The 16421-nt window shown below is 35.6% G+C and overlaps 2 protein-coding genes across 3 annotated transcripts in view; one reads left to right on the forward strand and one right to left on the reverse strand.

Annotated features, from left to right (window-relative positions):
* Window positions 1-4175, forward strand: part of wwtr1 (WW domain containing transcription regulator 1) — a 56822-nt gene extending 52647 nt beyond the window's left edge. For both annotated transcript variants that reach the window (XM_048168930.1, XM_048168925.1), the window contains exon 6: window positions 1328-4175. In XM_048168930.1, the coding sequence (XP_048024887.1) occupies window positions 1328-1509 (182 nt within the window). In that variant the 3' untranslated portion in view covers window positions 1510-4175. The remainder of the gene's footprint in view (window positions 1-1327) is intronic.
* Window positions 4176-8974: 4799 nt separating this feature from the next.
* Window positions 8975-11061, reverse strand: tm4sf4 (transmembrane 4 L six family member 4). The gene is made up of 5 exons (XM_048168941.1): window positions 10770-11061; window positions 10364-10453; window positions 9895-10037; window positions 9624-9807; window positions 8975-9499 (listed from the first exon to the last, which is right to left on the reverse strand). Exons 1-5 carry the CDS (start codon window positions 10941-10943, stop codon window positions 9494-9496), a joined length of 597 nt encoding a protein of 198 aa, XP_048024898.1. The 5' UTR covers window positions 10944-11061; the 3' UTR covers window positions 8975-9493.
* Between the last annotated feature and the right edge of the window lie 5360 nt (window positions 11062-16421).

Here is a 16421-nt window from a genome sequence, read left to right on the forward strand (position 1 = left end):
TATTTAACATTTTTAATGTTTTTGAGAGAAGTCTTTTATGCTCATCAAGGCTGCATTAATTTGATCAAAAATACAGAAAATACAGTAATACTGTGAAATATTATTACAATTTAAAATAATGGTTTTCTATTTTAATGTACTTTAAAATCTAATTTATTTCTGTGATCAAAGCTGAATTTTCAGCAGCCATTACTCCAGTCCAGTTTTTTTTTTTTTTTTTTTTTTTTTTTTGGAACCTGTGATACTTTTTTCAGCATTCCAAAAAAAAAAAAAGAAGAAGAAGAAGAAGCATTTATTCAAAATATAAATCTTTTCTATCTATATAAATCTTTACTATCTCTTCTTTATCAATTTAACACATCCATGCTAAATAAAAGTATTAATTTAAAGTAAAAATAAATAAATGCTGTCCTTTTTAAACTTTTTATTCATCAAGGAATCCTGAAAAAAGTATTACAGGTTATAAAAAAAATATTAAGCAGCACAACTGTTTCCAACAATGATAATAAATCAGCATATTAGAATGATTTTTGAAGGATCATGTGACACTGAAGACTGGAGTAATGGCTAATGAAAATTCAGCTTTGCATAACATAAATTAGATTTTGAAGTATATTAAAATAGAAAACTATTATTTCAAATTGTAATATTTCACAATATTAGTTTTTTTTTCTGTATTTTTGATCAAATAATTGCAGGCTTGATGAGCATAAGAAACTTCTTTAAAAAACTTTTGACCAGTACTGTATGCAATTTCATAATTCATAAACTTATATCGTAGTGTACTGCAGAATGTACTGCCTATTACACATTAGTAATAATGAAGGTGCAATTTAGTTACATATAAACTAAATATATGCAATTTTAAATATAGCTTTAAATGTTAATGTCAAATAACAGACTACAGTTAAAATTATAACCATGTACTTTTCATGTGCTTTAGTACGTTAGTCAACATATTAAAACAGTGTGTGTGTGTATATATATATATATATATGTATATATATATATATATATATATATATAATATAGTATTTGGAAGGGAAATATAAGAATTGGGACGAAAATATGCTTGTCATAAAAATATGACAAGCATATTTATATGTTTTCTAAAATAAACAACTAACTCAAATAAACATATATAACATTTAACCTTCCCCATGGAAATGATAGCACATGCCATATGCCTGATTTAGCAGACTCTTGCTCGATTCAGTAGGTGAACAGAATTGTTCTTAGCATTGTTAGGATTGTTTTATATACAGTATGTTGTGGGTGCGAAGGGTAATATTAATTACTCACTAAACCCCCGTCTTCCTGTCTGCAGGTGAGAACATGGTGCCTGTCAGTATGAACGTACCCCAGCAGAGCCGTTTCCCAGACTTCCTGGACTCCATGCCCGGCACCAACGTGGACTTGGGCACCCTGGAGGGTGCCGACCTCATGCCCATCCTCAATGACGTGGAATCGGTTCTGAACAAGAGTGAACCCTTCCTCACCTGGCTCTAGACTGACACGCCAGATTAAAGACTGTTTTATATAAATATAGATATTATATTATATATTCAATCAGCCTCTTCCTCTAGTTTCACTTTTTAGGTGTCAAATTTGTTCTCTCACATCACCACAACTCTAAGAACAATACCAAAGTGTTTAGCCTGCGAACAAATAAGTGAGCATGTGTCAATCAAGACATTAGAGGAAGACAAATATGTTTGTTTTGTAACTGATGTTGGGTAGATTTGATTATGACTGTGTGTTCAGAATGATCACTTTGACAGTGGAAATGCCTGAATAGTGTCGTATAAATGAGTCGGGCTCTCTGATCATGTTTGTACATTTAACCCAGAGAGAGAGTCTGGGTGAATCTCACGAAACCCGTCAAGAATGTAAGCAGTCTTATTTCTGCCACGGAAAAAAAAAGAATATTAAAAAAAAAGGTAATTGTGACTTTCTCGTCTCACAATTCAGACTTTTTTTCTTGCAATTGCGATATTTAGACTTTTTTTCCTCAGAATTCTGCATGTGTATGCATTCAGGTCAGGTAACTAATGGGCCGTTTATACAACACCATTTTCAACTAAAAACAGGAAACTTTTTATGCTTTTTGGCCATTCATTTAAATGACAACAGCGTTTTGGGGGCCTGAAAATGCAAACTTTTGAAAACGTGAACATTTTGGAAAACAATTCCGTTATCATCTCAGTGTAAACTACAATTGTGAATTTGTGAAATCGTTTATGTTATTCGTATTATGTGTTTCTTTACGAAGTGACATCGCCAAGTACTGGCCTGGCATGAATACTAGTGTTTTTAGTCGTTTCCATGGATCTGTGTGAACAGGATAGTTTTGACAACGTTGCCGTCTGTACGCGAAAAACGCAAAGAATTTAAATTTTTAGTACAATGATGTTGTGTAAACGTACCATTAAAAAACTGAATTGTGAGAATTGCAGAAATGAGAATTCATAGAAAACCAATTTCGAGATATAAACTCTCACTTCTTAGCAAAAAAAAAAAAGTTACAACTGCAAGATATAAACTCGCAATTCTGAGATAAAAAAAAAATCAGAATTGTGTGATATAAACAGTTACATTTTTTAAAATATTTTTATTCCATAGCATAAATAAGCTTCCATAAAAACGTGTCTGTATCAAGAAGAAGAAAATTAAGCCAATTTTCAGGACCATTAGGAATTTTGGCAATAATTGGCAATATGCATTTGCTACCTTAAAGAGCTCTTTCTATCCTACTTAAACCAAAAAACTAGCTTTATTGGTATAGATTAATGTATTTAGATTGATTGAGTGATGTTAAATAAAATTGACTTGAATGACTTGAATAAAACCAGCTGATTTAGATGCTTCAAAAATCATAATGGTCCCTATGTTTTCATGAGATTCACTCTGCTTTAATAATTCGCATTTTGCCAAATCAGTAGGAGCAGTATGCCTGTCAAAGCTTTACATTGTGAATTTATATCCAGCATATAACTATTTCAGATGTGTTTTACTTTTATTCCAGTATAGATATTGTGTGAAGCTCAAGAAGCTCATGTAGACAAGCGTTTCATATCATATGTTTTTATGTACTGCTACAGTATTCCTATTTTCTATTCTGTGCTCTTGACATCTGGTGCATTTAATTAGTTTGCAGTTTAGTATTTATCAAGAGCTACTGTATGAACTTCTTTTTAAATAGTTTTAGTTTTTTTTTTTTTTTCACTACAAGCACTACAAATACACCAAGGATTCAGCAATACTAGTCTAGTCCCACAACAATATATTCAGGGAATATCCGCATTAAGTATTTTCTGATCATTTTTCCTTCATTTGAATGATCATTGTGGCCGACACATGTTTTTTTTATTGATTTTACTACCCTGGCTGAAATCCAGTTCACTATATAAACATATAAATATGTTTTGTTTTTCTACACAGGTCTAATTTTTGTATTGCATGTTTGATCTGTTTGATATTCATAGCATCAGGGGTGTGTAGACCCACCTCACCATGACTTCTTTATTGTGTATGGTTACTTTATAGATGGGTTATGAATTGAGAAGTGTGTTGGATTTGTGGATTGTGCAGTTGTTTGGGTGGAGGGGTGGTTTTTAGTAACTGTAGGTCAAACTGAGCTCATGACGTCCTTTATGAGGACCGAACGGTTAAGTACCGGGTCAGAAAGAGCCGATACAAGCTGTTCTCGAACCCGAGTGACCTTTGGTTGGTTTCTTCAGTTTTGGACAACTAAGGATGAGGTCTGGTGGTCTTGAGTGGCCAGTTCTGAAAGAAGGACCTTTTAAAGATTTAACTAATTTCTGTGATATAAACTGCTTTTCCAAAACCTAAATCATGCAATTTCCCAAAGAGTTGGATATGAGGTTTCAGTTCTGGTTGGGAACAGAATTTATTCATTGTGTTATGGGGTGAACTGAAATCTGGTGAGTGTAATCTGTACCGGTTGATGCAAGAGTTATGTAGCGCTCAACATTTTAGAATGCATTAGGTTTTGTAACATTGGTCACATACTGAAAAGTTCAGAAATCAAACAATTTACCACAGAAAAAAGATAGTGGTGTACTGTACGTGAGAAAAGTGGTTGTAACCTCTAAGAAATCTTTAAAATTGTCAGTAAAATTGAAAAGGAAAAGAATAAAATGGTTTTATTAGCATGGATGTATAGCTGTGTTTCTTTATGAATCAGTTTGTTGACTTTGACTTTACCAGCTGGTATGGTTAAAAAAAACTTTTTGGCACATACTTTTGGATAAACAATTTATTAGCCATTTTCAGAGAGTACACAATTAACAATTACACTAAAAAAGTGCACTTAATAGTCAAATTAAAAGTTTTACTTGTAAATACTTTTAAAGCATTTTTAATAATCTTATGTCGTGCTTCAAAGAATGAAAATTAGAGTTGTATTAAAAAATATCCTGGCTCTTCCAAGCATTATAATGGTAGTGAATGGTCCTCACGATTTTGCAGTCCAAAAAAGTGCATCCATCCATCATAAACATATTCCACACAGCTCCAAGTGGTTAGTAAAGGGCTTCTGAAGCGAAGGATTATATTTAAAACTTTATAAACTATATTAACAAGCTTCCTTCAAACATCCGTACTTGCGGCGGAAGCTTAACCTTTGATGCGACGTATGATGTAGGACATGTAGTAGGAGTAGTTGAATAGATATTTTTCTTACAAAAACCCATTGCTTCACTTCAGAAGACCTTTATTAACCCCCTGAAGCCTTCTTTGATGGATGGATGCACTTTTTTGAGCTTCAAAATCGTGAACACCATTCACTACTATTCTAAAGCTTGGAGGAGCCAGGATATTTTTTAATATAACTACGACTGTGTTTGTCTGAGAGAAGATAGTTATATAAAATTAGGATGGCTTGAGGGTGAGTAAATCATTGGATAATAATATTTTTGGGTGAACTATCCCTTTAAGCTAGCATGCTGCTTCAGTAGTTTGGTTACGCTCTTGTTTTCCGGAAATCTGCTGCTAGTTCCGCCATCTCTATGACATCACACACATCGTTAAAGATGGCAAGCGATGATTGGTCAGGAAGCAATGTGTAGTCTGACGTTTCTTGTACATGACACAAGAATTCAAAATCATATAATCTGGCATTTTTGTCTATCGTAAGAAACAAAAATGTTGTGTAGTCTGAAACCGGCATTAGTAGGTTAATGTCAGTGGACATTAACTTGAAAAATGGTATGTAATTATGTCGTTCTGTGGTTTAAACAACATACCTTCTGATGTTCATGTTTATTTCATGCTATGGATAGTAGGAAGAGACTAGTAGGAAGAGATGATCGGTTCACGTGCCGCTTGAACTGAGGCGCTACAGTGATCTATCGCCACACATTAAGAACCCAGTATTTATTGTTTGAACTTCTTAAAGATTGACAAAATTTGAAAGCTGAGACTTTGTTTCATACTAAAAGTAATCTGCTTTGTCTCATCTGTCTGTGACTTGTCAGTGTCCTCTTTGCTCCGCAATGTATTTTTTACCGCGTGAGAACTTGATGTGTGGCTTTTCAGACGTAACAACAGTAACAGCAATGGGTTTTTACAAAAGTTGGCTAGTAAAGACAAATACTGTAGTTTCGCAGTTGTCCAGCAGGGGTCTCAGCATCACTCAGCAACATTTGTGAGTTATTCTCTTCTGGACAAGTCAGAGATTGCTGTCCAGAGTTCAAATAATCCAAATAATTACGATGATCTGCACTGAAAGAATCATGTTGGCTTTATAAGAACTTCATTCATTTAAAAACATTGTTCTTTAATAGGCCTATTGTTATTTGAATGTAGAATGATAGCCTACATAAACTTGTCTGTTAATAATTAGGCTATATAATGAAACACTTTTTACTAATGTCTTATTGAAGTTACATTTTACGTTTGTGTTTATTTTACTGTGTAACTGCATATAGCCTATACTGCTACTGTACATTTACTTCATGGCAGGGCCATCGCCAGGACATACAGTATAGAATGGGCGGGCATTTCGTTAGGGGGGCACACATTTTTATGATATGACTTTCACCAAAACAATAACATCCCGTATTTATTATTACTGAAATAGACAAAGTTCTATATTAACAACAAAACACAAGATAGTCCATAATTAGACCAAACTAACCCTTTTGCATTATGCCTACTAACACGAGGCACAAAAACATTCCTTGAACAACACAATAATAAAAACGATACTAAATAAAAATAATATGTAGCCTATAGCATACTGATGTGTAACAAAGACTTTGAGTGTAGCCTACTCACCAGTAAAATAGTTGAAGGAGGCGGGTATTTGAGTGATAGTCATTTATAGATATAGCCTATTATGTATGAAGTTCCGCAACTGTGCGTTAAATATGAATTTTATGATCATAGGCAGGGGGTGAACCAACTCCACGCAGGCACGCACAGGTAGGGCTCAACCTGTGCAGAGCACATGCCCTTTTTGCCCTTACACTCCGAAGTGCTTTATTTATTTATTTATTTTAATTTTTTTGAAACAAGCAAAATAAACCTCAGAAGAATCGAAAATGGGCTAATTTCCCATAGACTAGAGCAAGACCATAGACTCGGCTGCCTCAATCTGTTTTGGCGATCTTTGATTGCGCCTCATTCGAGTGAAGCGAAAGCGCAGAGTGCACGTGAACCTACAGTCTCTTCCACTTTTACTAGTTACAACATGAAATAAACATGAATGAACACCAACAGGTATGTTGAAAAGATACAGTACAGTACACCGAAATCCGTATCATGTCACGTAATCGCTCAGTTTCAACCGTGGAAAGATGTCAATAAAACAGCTTGTAAACAATGTCATACATAACATTTGCCTCAAAAAAAGCAGTTCAGTGTCCAAAAACTTGTTAGTCAGCTAGACAAAATGAACTTAGAGAGCAGCATTTTGCTAAATATATGCACCATATTTCATATTCATTTTTACTTAACCCTTTTTTAATAGTACTGTTTGAATAGGCCTAAATCTGTTTTATGACAGCCACCATTTAAATGTTTATATTAAAAAACGTGTAGAAACATAGGCTAATTATGTCATTAAAATGTATTAGTAGCCTATAACGTTATTAATTTTAACATTTAATATTATAATTAGGCTACGTACCAACTGGGGTTAGCATTAGTCGAGACATTTTTTTTATTTGAGGAAATTTGCCATGTTGCCTACTGTACCTGATACGCCCCAAATTAATCATTATTGAATTGAAGTTAATCGAATCGAAATTGAATCCTGGTGTTAATGCCCAGCCTAATAGTGTAAATAAATGTTTGTTTATTTATTTATTTATTTACTTGAAGCAAATGTTGTCTTTTCCCATTATTTTGTTGTCAGGGTGTACCAGAATTACATGTTAAAATCACTAAAATTTTCTCGTGGGGGAGGATGCCACCAGACCACAGACCTATAATAATCTTATTAAATTTTTCAGTTTCAGCTCATACCCCTCAAAAGGTCTGTGGATGGCCCTGACTCCATGGAAAGTCTAAGAAAATGCACTTCCCATTTGAAAATACATTTAAATAGATTTCCTTGTTTCAAGTTTCTCACCACTGCACAACCTAAATATCCCTACATAAACACTGCTGATAAATTCTTTGTTAATAAAGTGTCCACGTTCACAAACCACTGTTAATTTTAACAGATTATGTAACGTTATGCGGGATTTGGCATTACAGAAAGCATGCAAAGGGCGCTCCCTTTATGATCACAGAAATCTAACTCATCTTTCATCGCGATCTTAAGAAGTTCTGTAACAATAAATGAAACTGACTGCACAATGAATCTCTTATTTACATAATTGTTATGAGGGGATATTTGCCAGCGTGCAGAACTCAGAATTCATTCACCGCTCAAAACGCCAGAGTTTTTGTTCAGTGCTAACTTAAACACCTCTGATTGGTCATTGCATTCAGGAAATCAACAGATATATGTTTGTGATTGGCTACAATGCTCAGTGCTGCAAAAACACGCTGTAAGCCTGAGTGAGAAAAATTTCACACTTGTCTCAAGTCTGTGGTCAGGGGAAGGTAAGCCTCGCCAAGCACTCTGCCTGATTTCTGATTCATATCTCTGAAAATAATGTGTTGTTTAAAGTTACCATTTTAGAGATTGTTCCTGTGAGCCAAATGCTGGACATTTGATTATGGAATACGTCAATGGCCAAATCCACAGAAATATTTTGCTCTCAATCGTAAATTTGCTGAATAAACATATGATTACGGGTCAAGTTGTGTCATCTGGCGGGACACAATGTCCTCTCTTGGGGATGGGCCTGCTTCATGGGGAATTATTTTTATTGTAATTACACAATGTTGATGTTGTTATTACTAAAGTGATATTTGCAGGTCTGGCTGTTTGTTGAGAATAATTTATCATGCAACTATAATACTTTAGTTTGCCACAAAATCGGGGGAAAGTCAGTCAGTAATAAAGCATCAGCCACATGCATCATAGGACATAAAGTTAATCATTCCTGTGTGAAGATGAGAGCTGTTGCCTATAAACCCATCATAAAATAACATTCCCCTCATAAAAAACTGATAGCACATCAATATCACAACGGCGGAACAACAAACATTTACTTTAGCCAGAAAGCCTTCTCTCAATAACTTGGATAGGCCTATAAGGTATAGCATTACATAAGAATGCTTATCAAAGACGTGTGAGTACAGTTTCAGCTTGCGGTTGTTATTGGACGCTCTTTACATGTTTAGTTATGAAAATTACGCAAATCATCTCCAACAGGCCAGCTGTTGTTTATGAAGTAACTCGAAATCTCCAGAGTACGTCACGGTGCTTCCCAGATCAACTCACTGCTGCTTCCTGTTTTCTCGAGTGAGAATTCAAAGAAAGAAAAAAAAAAAGTCTTTTTTTTTTTTTTGCTGAGTGATACGGAAAAATGCAAGTATACAAGGACAGATACGATTTTTTTTTAATTCATGAGTTTATTAAATGTCAAATATTCTTTTACTAATATAGCAATGGATTTCAACCAATTTCCTGAGATTTTTTTATCTTTTTTTTAACCAAATATTTCATATATTTGCACTCTCCCTTTCATCATTAAAAAAAGTCTAAATACATGTACGAAAATAACATTCTCTTACAATAAATATCTTTTTAATAGGCCTATGTATCAATACACTAAAGCTATCATATATATGAATATCCTATTTCATATAAATCTATATCAAACATCATGTGTAGCCTATATAGGCCTATATATATATATATATATATAGCAATATATAACAATATCAAATATCTGTTGCCTTCATAAGCCATCAGCCATCAGGCAGATGTTGTATACAGCAAACACGGAAGAAAACACCATCCGTCTGAACAGTATAAATAAAAATCATGAGGTGAAAAATGCTGACAATTACAGATATCGATGTATGATTAGTACTGAAGAATCATTGAATCAAGTCCATTCCGAGTGGTTTATTCCTGTGGATAAACATGGATAAACACATTAGATATGTGCTGCAAACTAATAATTCCCTGATGAATTTGCATACATCAATATAGATATAAACTGTGACTCTACATTACTAATATTACTATTATTTACCCCGCAGCAGCCGCAGCAGTCTCCACAGATGGTGCCGATGAGCCCGTTGATCACCTGGAAAGCGCACAGACCGATCTGAACCAGACCAGTCACCAGCAGGATGCAGAACAGGGTCAGATGCCATGTGATGATGTCTCCTGGACCCTCACATAAATCCCACAGCGTGTGATTGGTCAGGTAGTTTCTGAAAGAAATAAAACAGGCGACGGATGTTACATTACAGCTACTGGATTATTATCTGATTTAATTTAATTGGAAAATAAATACGCACCCGTCGATAAATGGGTAACTGGCGTGAGTGGTGTTAGTTTGTGTGAAGCACTTGGGTCCGTGATTAATGGCCAGACAGGAGACAATAACGGAGTAACCAGCACCTATAGCTCCGGCTGCGGCAAACAGAATGGAGCTGAACATCTAGATGAAAACAAACCAAATGTTAACATGAAAACACAAAACGTAGCCTGTAAGTACGATTTCCTGCTTAAATGTTACCATAATGTATTGAAACTATAATTTTATTCTTGTTTCTTCTTTGAAACAGTGACCTGTGTGTTGCGCTTACAAAAGTAAAAAAAAAAAAAAGCATATTCTGAATATTTCACTCGGAAAGCCTTTTCTGGAGGGAATTCTCAGATGGCGGGAATAACATGACCATTGTGTGGAGGAATGGCGTGAAAATGTCATTTGTCACATGACTTCTAATCCTCAAGAGTGTTTTAGTCAAAGGGGAGTTTTCTCACCGCAAACCGTTTTCCACAGCTCTCATTCCCACAGCAGCCACAGCAGTCGTTGTTCTTTAAGCCCAGGAAAACCAGCGCGGGGAAAATCATCTAAACAAAGACCATCCCAGTATTCATTAAATGCCTCAAAAGTCTTTTTTACATTGAATCAAACACCTTAAAATCAAACAAAACTTGTCTAACAATTAGTAAAATAAAAATGTCCCCTTCAAAGTACTGGCTATAATGCAAAAACAAACAAACAAACAAAAAACAATAAATAAAACAAGCTTTATTCATGAAACACGAACAGAGCAAATGTCACGCATTAAATGCATGACAGTTAATTTACAGAAATTAGAATATCTATTTAACTTCTCGTTAGAGGAAAAGTGTAAAACAGTTTGCTTCACAAATGTTCACTCACCAGCACACCAGATCCCAGAATTCCTCCAAAGTAAAAGACTTCGTTTGCGATGTCACTGCTCTGCTCGGCCACTGTTCCACTAGGGAAAAACAGCAGAATGTTGCAAAGGACACAGATGATGGCCAGAGGGATGAGGGTTATCCCCAGGCATTTGGCAAAATTTCCAGAACACATAATTCAGTCTTTGCTAGAGTCAAGTACAGTCCACAAAGTGTGCGCGATGGTTCTGGCCTTTCGGATTCCTTTGTTCGGGTAAGGCTTCCGTTCCTGTGCTTGTGCAGGTGAGTGTCTGTGTGGATTTATACCCTCCTGCTTCTGTGATGTTAGTGATAGCCACCTCCCTGTAAATGTGTAACTGTGGTGTGTCCTGCACCTACAGAGGTGCGTTCATCTATCAGACCCCACATACTATCAGCAGTGAGTCACAGTGGCCTCACCTTAACATGCAACACTTTACAGCACAATAGATCATTCACACACATCAGTGTACCATGAACAAATTTGACAAAAATTCGGATGATAAATGATGTGAATGATGCTTTTTCACATTTTTTCAGACAGATATTCAGGTTTGAAATGTTACTTTGTCAATACCAATTACACATTTTAAACAGTAAAATAACAGTAAAATTTCACAAATATTTTAAGTGAAAAAGAAGTGCACTTGAATGTGCATTTGTAGTGTACTTCAAACTTTTAGTTAATATACAGTAATATTAACTTGCAAATAATATAAAGTTAATGAAATAAAAGACTGACCATTTCCTGACCGTTTCTTACATTTAAGTACACTTTTAAAATGTACACTTTGTAATAATGTCACATTAAAAGTTTTACTTTAAAGTACATTTTAAATCATGTTTTAATAATCATGCTTTAAAGAAGTAAACTTATTTTGATGTCTTGACTAACATACTAAAGCATGTTAAGTACTTGATTATAATTTTATTTGTAGTCTGTTATTTGATATTACAAATAATTCAATATTAATAACTGCTTCATTACAAATGTGTAATTACAAATATATTTAAATATATGACATACAAGTTTCAGTAAAAATGACATAAAGGTATATTTTAGTTTACCATAAATCCCCATAAAATTTACGGTAAAAAAACGGCAGCTGTGGTTGCCAGAACTTTACCGTAAAAAATACGGTAGCAACGTAACAAAAAATTTCTGTTCAATTTGCGTATTTAAAAAAAACGTATTTCATTAACTGATATAATGTTAATTTAACAAGACGTTTAATAACAAGACGCATTAACACGATCTGGCATGGAACAAAAAACACAAAGGGAATATAAAGGGAAGCTAATGAGGAGTAACATGTGAGATTAATAATGAGTTAACAGGGTAACAAGAGGGCGGGGCAACAATAGACAGTTGAACGCATGACGCAAACAACACAACAACACGTGCCGAAGTACATGGCGAACGAACACAAACACCACACCACCACCGCTGAAGCGCGTGACTGGACAAACAAGACAGCCATGCGTTCCGTACGAACAGTGGTACAAACACAAACACAAGGTAGATCAAACTGCCGTCCTGACATATATGGCTTGAAGGTTGAACCACTGTAGTCACATCGGCTTTTTTAACAATGTCTTTAGAACCTTTCTGGACATTGAAAGTGGTGGTTAAATTACTGTCTATGGAGGAGTCATATATCTCTCGGATTTCATCAAAAATATCTTAGGCCACGTTTACACAACAGCAGAATACGGTTGTCAGTCCTGTATTTGAGTCTTTAATACGGTTACGTTCACACACAGTATGGTTATTTACGGGAGTGACAACCGCATTCTATAACCGAACTCACACCCGTAAATTTTCAGGACTCACAACCGCATTCTCGAAATATTTGCGCTGTGTGAACGGAACCGCACTGGACAACTAGTTGTCTGTCACATCATACAGTGCGAGAGAGCCGCTCTTCTGAGGTGTTTTGTGTGTGGTTTCACTTTCGGTAACTTACAGCAACAGAGATATGAGCTGTGCGTCATCTTAATGTGTTAGATCCAGTCACTGTTCTCCACCGGAGCGGCTCCCGTCAGTTTTGTGTTTCTTTTCCAAATTCAAATGCCGTGTCATGCGCGAGACGTCGCAAAGGACGTGACACGCGAGTGCAAAGGTTAAAGACTCCGGCTAGCGTGTGTTTACATGCTGCTGTTGGTTAATGAAGTTATGATGGATGAACTTGCGGTTCACTTAGTCTCTTTTCATGTCAAAAGTGATGAGACTTTTCAGTTTTTATGGACGTCACCATCTTTAATATTACATTGGTCACTGCCGTTATGGTTACTAGTAAGAGAATACGGGCTTGACTCTCGTTGCACGTTCATACAGGCAGTGTTCCAGACGCTAATGTAAGTTGCTGTGTGAACGGGACATTTCAAGACTCATACCTGTAAGTAAATGCGGTTGTCAATCCCAAAAACTGACAGTGTGAACGTGGCCTTAAATTGTGTTCCAAAGATGAACGAAGGTCTTACGGGTTTAGAACGACATGAGGGTGAGTAATAAATTATATAATTTTCATTTTTGGGTGAACTAACCCTTTAAGTATTGATTGCATATTTAAGTCCAAATGTCTGTCCATTCAATTGCTCTCACAAAATGTCCCTTCCATCAATACCAACTTTTGAAATGTCCAACATCATCTTCCTGCTTTAAAAGGAAATAGCATTTATCAAGCCATTTCATGGTGTTTTTAAAGTGGGTCATGTGCACACACTGGCTGAAATGAATGTTTTAAATATATCCACTGGTCAGGATGAATAACAGAGCACCCCTGTGACCCCATGCACACACACCCTGATCATCCTCGCCTTGATGCCGGCTGTTCATTCAGTGTATGGTTGGCTTAGTTCCCAGGGTCGCTCCATGGAATATCTGCATTGTGGGATTTTCCTCTTTCACTCCTCATTCCTCTCAGCACAATCTCTTAAGTTCATCTTGAAAAAACAATGAACTGTTTAATGACAGCATTATGCAAAGAATGCAGTGTTTCTGGTGTATACTCTAAAACTGAGGGGCAATATGGGATAGGTCAGAGTTTGAAAATGAACCATCATTCACCCAGACATGGTCAAAATGTAATAATGTTTTAATACTTTTCGGAACAAATTTTTTCTTGTTTTAGTCTTCCTATCACTGTTCGGGAAGACACACACTCTGTCAGTTTAAATCTAGACTAAAAACACATCTGTTTAAACTTGCATACACATAACACATTATCTACTTCATTCAAATCATGTAAATTGTTAGGCTGCATAGATTAGGTCAGCCAGAATCGGGAACACTTCCCATAACACCTGATGTACTCGCTACATCATTAGAAGAATGGCGTCTACACTAATATTAGCCTCACTCTGTTTATCCCGAGGTTTGCTGCACCCTGCCAGATCCAGGCCGTATCCAGATGAGATGAAGGACCTGGATCTAGACATGATGATAATGCAGCCCTGACGTTTCAACTAAACTATCCCCTGTGAAGGCCCATTTCCCTTTCCTTTCCTTATGTATAGATAAAACGTTATCAAAATTATTCCAGTTCGCATAGATCCACGGTCACATCTAATTTTCTGTATTATGCGGACCAGACAAGTAATTTGGCAAATATCACTTTTTTAAAAAGGACCAAGCTTCTGCGCACATACACACTCAAACACGCAAACCTATAGACTAAACGTGTAAATGAACGGCAAGAATGCATTAAAGGTATTCGGTTTTCATTAGGAAAGGTGTCATTTAAGCAGCTCCTAAAGTAATAATTAACAATTTTTACAACAGAAGTGATTCAATCGAAAAACAACTTTAGCTCGATAAGAATTTTCCTATTGTCTCTGTGAAGCTGCTTTGAATAAATAAGTATTGTGAAAAGCGCTATATAAATGAAGATGACTTGACTTGAACTGATGATGACTGTTATTACCAATGTTTAGTTTATAAATGTGTTATAAATACATAATACTGTGTGCATTACAGCATTTTTTATTTTTTTTTTGCATTGCATTGTCTTGCTATGTTTTCTGTTGGGGCTTATTGCTTTAATACAATATGTATTTCATATAAAATATCAAATATGTATGACTATATGACTGCAGAGTGAGCCCACATTTTTGACGAATCAAGTCATTTTTGACGTCACAAGTCTTGACGAATGTTTCTTTTGACCCCCTTCAACCTTGTTTTTTGAATATAAATAAAGTATCCTGATGACATTATATGACCATCTAACAAAAAGTTATTATGGCTTATAAAATTTATCTCATAGGGGGTGATTGTATCAGAGCGTCACAATCTGTACTTCACACATCTCGTCATCAAACCTGCACACAGAAGTTTGCTCAGACCATTCCCCATTTTTAGGGTGTGTCTTCTTCAATGGCCAATGATAAGAGTGACAGGTCCAAAGGACTTCTCTTTAGCTGAAATTTTATCAGAGGTGGGAGGGAAGTCAATAATTAAATAGTCAATGGAAAGATCAATGTGCATTGTGAAAACAATGTTGCCCAGAGCAACAGTTACCATGATAGGTCAGTTACTTGGGATAGTGGACATGAGTGACGCACTCGTTGAAGTATGCACTGAAACAAAACTCCTGTGATTACATCATCAATGCATACCCAACACCAAATCACTCTATTTTTACTCGGACCCAGAAAGGGATAGTTCACCCAAAAATTAAAATTCTGTCATAATTTATTCATCCTAACGTTGTTGCAAACATGAATTACATATTAAATATATTACTAATGTACTAGTTATAAGTACATTTTGCCAACTGTGGTACTTAAGTTCACTTAATATAAATGCACTAATTAGCACTAACACTTAAAGGGTTAGTTCACCCAAAAATGAAAATTCTGTCATTTATTACTTACCCTCATGCCGTTCCACACCCGTAAGACCTTCGTTAATCTTCAGAACACAAATTAAGATATTTTAGTTGAAATACGATAGCTCCGTGAGGCCTCCATAGGGAGCAATGGATCCATAAAGGTACTAAAAACATATTTAAATCGGTTCATGTGAGTACAGTGGTTCAATATTAATATTATAAAGCGACGAGAATATTTTTGAAGCGCCAAAAAAAACAAAATAACGACTTATTTAGTGATGGCCGATTTCAAAACACTGCTTCATGAAGCATCGGAACACAAATGAATCAGTGTGTCGAATCATGATTCAGATCGCGTGTCAAACTGCCAACGGCTGAAATCACGTGACTTTGGCGCTCCAAACAGCAGGTTCGACACACTGATTCATCTGTGCTCCGATGCTTCCTGAAGCAGTGTTTTGAAATCGGCCATCACTAAATAAGTCGTTATTTAGTTTTTTTTTTGGCACTCCAAAATATTCTTGTCACTTTATAATATTAATATTGAACCACTGTACTCACATGAACCGATTTTTTTAGTACCTTTATGGATCTTGAGAGAGGAAGTGTCCATTGCTCCCTATGAAGACCTCACGGAGCTATCGGATTTCAACTAAAATATCTTAATTTGTGTTCTGAAGATTAACTAAGGTCTTACGGGTGTGGAATGGCATGCTGGTAAGTAATAGATGACAGACATTTCATTTTTGGGTGAACTAACCCTTTAAATTGATTTTAAGTGTAGTCAGATAAAGTAGACC

This window comes from Megalobrama amblycephala, linkage group LG2 (genome assembly GCF_018812025.1).
Source record: "Megalobrama amblycephala isolate DHTTF-2021 linkage group LG2, ASM1881202v1, whole genome shotgun sequence".
NCBI classification, from domain to species: Eukaryota; Metazoa; Chordata; class Actinopteri; order Cypriniformes; family Xenocyprididae; genus Megalobrama; species Megalobrama amblycephala.